This window comes from Solanum stenotomum, chromosome 1 (assembly GCF_019186545.1).
Source record: "Solanum stenotomum isolate F172 chromosome 1, ASM1918654v1, whole genome shotgun sequence".
Lineage (NCBI taxonomy): Eukaryota > Viridiplantae > Streptophyta > Magnoliopsida > Solanales > Solanaceae > Solanum > Solanum stenotomum.
The window spans coordinates 20,753,932-20,758,070 of record NC_064282.1 but is presented as its reverse complement, the minus strand read 5'-3'; the positions used below and the strand labels follow the sequence as shown (position 1 = coordinate 20,758,070).

At 34.9% G+C, this 4,139-nt stretch overlaps 2 protein-coding genes across 2 annotated transcripts; both read left to right on the top strand.

Moving 5' to 3' along the window:
* The first annotated feature begins 812 nt into the window (after positions 1-812).
* LOC125841144 (uncharacterized) lies at positions 813-1,595 on the top strand. Its single transcript, XM_049520163.1, has one exon. The coding sequence runs from the start codon at positions 813-815 to the stop codon at positions 1,593-1,595; it is 783 nt and encodes a 260-aa protein (XP_049376120.1).
* A 1,413-nt stretch (positions 1,596-3,008) lies between these two features.
* Positions 3,009-3,734, top strand: LOC125841183 (uncharacterized). The gene has a single exon (XM_049520254.1). It carries the CDS (start codon positions 3,009-3,011, stop codon positions 3,732-3,734), a length of 726 nt encoding a protein of 241 aa, XP_049376211.1.
* The last annotated feature ends 405 nt before the right edge of the window (positions 3,735-4,139 follow it).

Below are 4,139 nucleotides of genomic sequence, written 5' to 3'. Positions count from 1 at the left end.
CAAAAAAAATGACTATTTCCAATTTCAAGTTTTTTTTTCATAGTTATTTCAAATTGCCGGATGTTACAGTCACATTGCAGATAAAATGGAAAAAAGATCAGTTTGTTTTAAAATTAAAAAAAAATATTATAGTTTTTTAAATTTTCTGACCAAATTTTCTAGTTATTTAGTACTTTCCCGTGATGAAAATGCCAACTTGCAAAGAGCAAAAAGTCTTACAGTGAACCGTTACCGTAACATCCATGAACCTCAATAAAGTTGACTTCCCAAAGTTACCACTTTGCTGAATTGTGACTAAATTTAGATTTGCGTTAAGAAGACTCACGGTTGGAATAAAACATTCTTAAACATTAAATGTGATTCAATAGTCGATGCTCAAACCTGAGATTATATTTAATAAATATTTATCACTCCATCACAATTCTTATTGATCAAGTAAAACTTAAAGTGAGAGGAAGGAAATTAACTTGAGAAAACCAAAAAGAAGGTAAATTTTAGTGTATGTCAAATTATACGAAGATTCTCGATCGCCATTATTTTAGTAGCCAATGGATAACAGCGCTAAGTCAGTCAATATGCTTACAGATATTTAAACAACAACTTGCCAAATTATTTATTCACCAGACTTAATAAAGGGGAAAAAATGAATGCAAAGTCGTCGAAGGAAATTAACAGCGTGGGCATGTTCTTAACTTATTATTATTATAGTTGAATTAGTATCTATAAATACAATTACAAGTTACAAATTAACTTGCTAGCTCCCCTATAGTCTTATTGATTACTGATTTCAACAAAGTTAGAAAGAAAAATCAATGGGAAGACAGAATAAGAGTACAAATGCGACATCTCAAGGTAAACAACACTTTAGCCATCCTCACATTTTGAAACCAATTGTGAATCCACCTGAAACACTCACTTGCAATGCCTGTGAGCAACCAAATAACAATAAGCCTAATTTTCATGGATGCAACAGTTGCCAGTATTTCCTCCACGATAATTGCTTCAATGCTCCGCGTTTTCTCAATCACTCGTCTCATCCTTCCCACCCCTTGACCCTTCACCAAATTCCGTCTTACTCGAGTCGTTCCTATACTTGCAAGGCTTGTGGCTCTGCTGGTAATGGATTTTGCTTTAGCTGTGCTGCTTGTGAATTTGATATTCACTTGCAATGTGCGTCCAGTCCTAGCTCCATACTTGTTAATAACCACCCGCATCAATTGGAGCTCCACTTCGGTTCTCCATACGAAGATAAGAATAGCAAATACAATTGTGATATGTGCAAGGTGATAATGAACAAGGACGATTGGTTGTACTACTGTGCTGGGTGTGATTTCGGGTCACACTTGTGGTGTGCGATAACTAATCCTGAAGTCGGTGTTTTCCCCAAACAGCAGTGTCCAATTCCAAATTCAAATCCAAATCCAAATCCAAATCCAAGTCAGAATTCGAATTCAAATTCAAATTCAAATTTAAATCCAAATGCAGCGGTGGAAATGATAAATTCAGTGAATGCTGCTCATGAGCGGCTTATAGCAGCTCAAATTCGCGCTCAGATAGCGGCACGAGGAAGACAGGCTGCTCTGGACATAATCTAGGCATACAATTACATATATCTAATGCTTCCGCTTTGGCCTTCTTCAGTTTTATTGCAAAATAAATGCTTTATTGTTGTTATCATGTTATTTCTCTTTCAGATTTGTATCTTTAATCATCAAGTTTCTCCATTTTTGTTTTGGTTGCTATGTTATCTATTATAAACTAGTGTTTGATTTTTCCCTTTTTTGTTCTGTTTTCTTGGGTCCAAAATTAATGCCTTTGGCAGAATGATAACCATGTCAGTCCTCTCTTAGCAAAAACATAATTCTATTTGTGAGAAGGGATTAGTACTTTAATTCGGAGTTTATTTCTTGGATGGACACCCCATTCACAATTATAACATCAGGAAGTTATTTTTTTGTCGAAGAATTGAATTAGAGAAGAAATATAATTTTATGAGATAATAATTAAGTATAAATTAGGTGATAATCAGAGATACAAGGATGAGAATCAAACAGACATGATTATTCGCCTGACAAGATAATTAGTACCGGCTCTTTCATTTTATGTGTCATTCTTTCTTTTTTAATCTATTTCAAAAAGAATGTTACCTTAGTATAATCAGTAACAATTTAGCTTTAAAAATTCTCTTTAGTGAAATGATTTGTAATCACACAAGTATCCAAGAAATGTTTTAGACCATAAATTTTAAAAGTTTTTTTTTTTCTTAAACACCATGTCAAATCAAATGGTGTCAGTATGCCACATTTTACAAAATAAAATATACTGCCAGTATGTCACATTTTACAAAATAAAATAAAATTGAGGGTAGGGGAAAGGATTATGGAGAGGTGAATACAATGTGGGGAATCGAACCTCATCAACAAGGGGAGAATTTAAATAGCCAACCAACTAAGCTACAAAGATTCTCGTATACCACATAAAATGAGACGTAGAAAGTATTAAGAAGCTTCAATAATCAGACTCCAATATTATCTGATACAGATTAGAAGAATTTCTAAATGAAGTAGCAGTCGACCAGCCTTACGAAAATGATTGATGAAATCCCAACTTGCAAAGAGCAAAAAGTCACATTGCGGATAAAACGGTCCCTAATAAAGGCAATATTTTATTCAAGAAAATTTGAATCCAAGATATTTAATTAAGGATGAAAGAGTACTTACCCGTCCACCAATTGTTTCAACACATTTAATTCGTGAATACGAAGATGCTCGGTCCCATTTTAGTACGTACCAGTTAGTCAATCAATTGGCCAAATTGTTAATGTCGGAAACGGCTTATTCATTAGTAAAAGAAAAAGGAAATATGCATCGAAGCAAAGTCGTCCAAACGAAACAACGTCGCAAAGTTATTGTATCATATAGTTTAATTGAAATATCTATAAATATGCAGCTGCTTAACTCTCCAGGAGTATATTGCACAACAAAATTACAAAGAAAAACTAAAACACAATGGGAAGACTGAACGGGGGTACAAATGAGGGTAAACAACACTTCAGCCATCAACACGTCTTGAAACAAATTGTGAATCCAACTGAAACTCTCAATTGCAATGCATGTGAGAAACCAAACAACAGTAACAAGCCTTTCTACGGCTGCAACACCTGCCAATATTTCCTCCATGAAAACTGCTTTAATGCTCCGCGTATTCTCAATCACTCGTCTCATCCTTCGCACCCATTGACCCTTCACCAAATTCCGTCTTACGCGGGTGGTTCCTATATTTGCAATGCTTGTGGCTCTGTTGGAAATGGATTTTGCTTTAACTGTGCTGATTGTGAATTTGATATTCACTTGCAATGTGCATCCTGTCCTAGCTCCATACTTGTTGATAAACTCCCGCATCAATTGGAGCTCCAATACAGTTATCCTGAGGATAGCGAATATGTTTGCGATATCTGCTCTGTAATGATGAACAAGGACAACTGGTTCTACTATTGCGGTGGGTGTGATTTCTCTTCACACTTGAACTGTGCGATAATTAGTCCTGAAGTCGGTGTTTTCCCCAAACAGCTGCAGCGTCCAAATCCAAATTCAAATCCAAGTCGGAATTCCCATGCGAATGCGGCGGTGGAAATGATAAATTCAGTGAATGATGATCATGACCGGCTTATAGCAGCTCAAATTCGTGCTCAGATCGACGCACGATCAAGACGAGCTATGCTGGACTTAATCTAGGCACAGAATTACATATATCTAATGCTTCCGCTTTGGCCTTCTTCTGTTTTTATTGCAAAATAAATGTTTTATTGTGGTTATGTTTTTTCTCTTTCATAATAAATAATATTTATCCGTCTATCACAATACTTAGCTTATTGATCAAATTGAGCTTGTAAACGAAAGGAGAAACTGAATAAGTAAATTAATTAATCAGGCAAAATTTTAGTGTATACAAAAAGTAAAGTAAATTATGAAAAAGTTGCTTGATATGATTTGGTTATATCCTTTTATCAACCCTTAGATCCAAAGGTTAGAAACCTGCTTAGTGATTGTAGTTGAAAGGGCGGGAGCGTGTTAATTATTCCTGATAATTCAAATAAAATATATGTCGACAAACAAATTAGTAAAATATGAACAAAATTA

Excerpts from the sequence above, each read along its gene's own strand:
- LOC125841183 (XM_049520254.1), top strand. The coding sequence starts at position 3,009 with ATGGGAAGACTGAACGGGGGTACAAATGAGGGTAAACAACACTTCAGC.
- LOC125841144 (XM_049520163.1), top strand. The coding sequence starts at position 813 with ATGGGAAGACAGAATAAGAGTACAAATGCGACATCTCAAGGTAAACAA.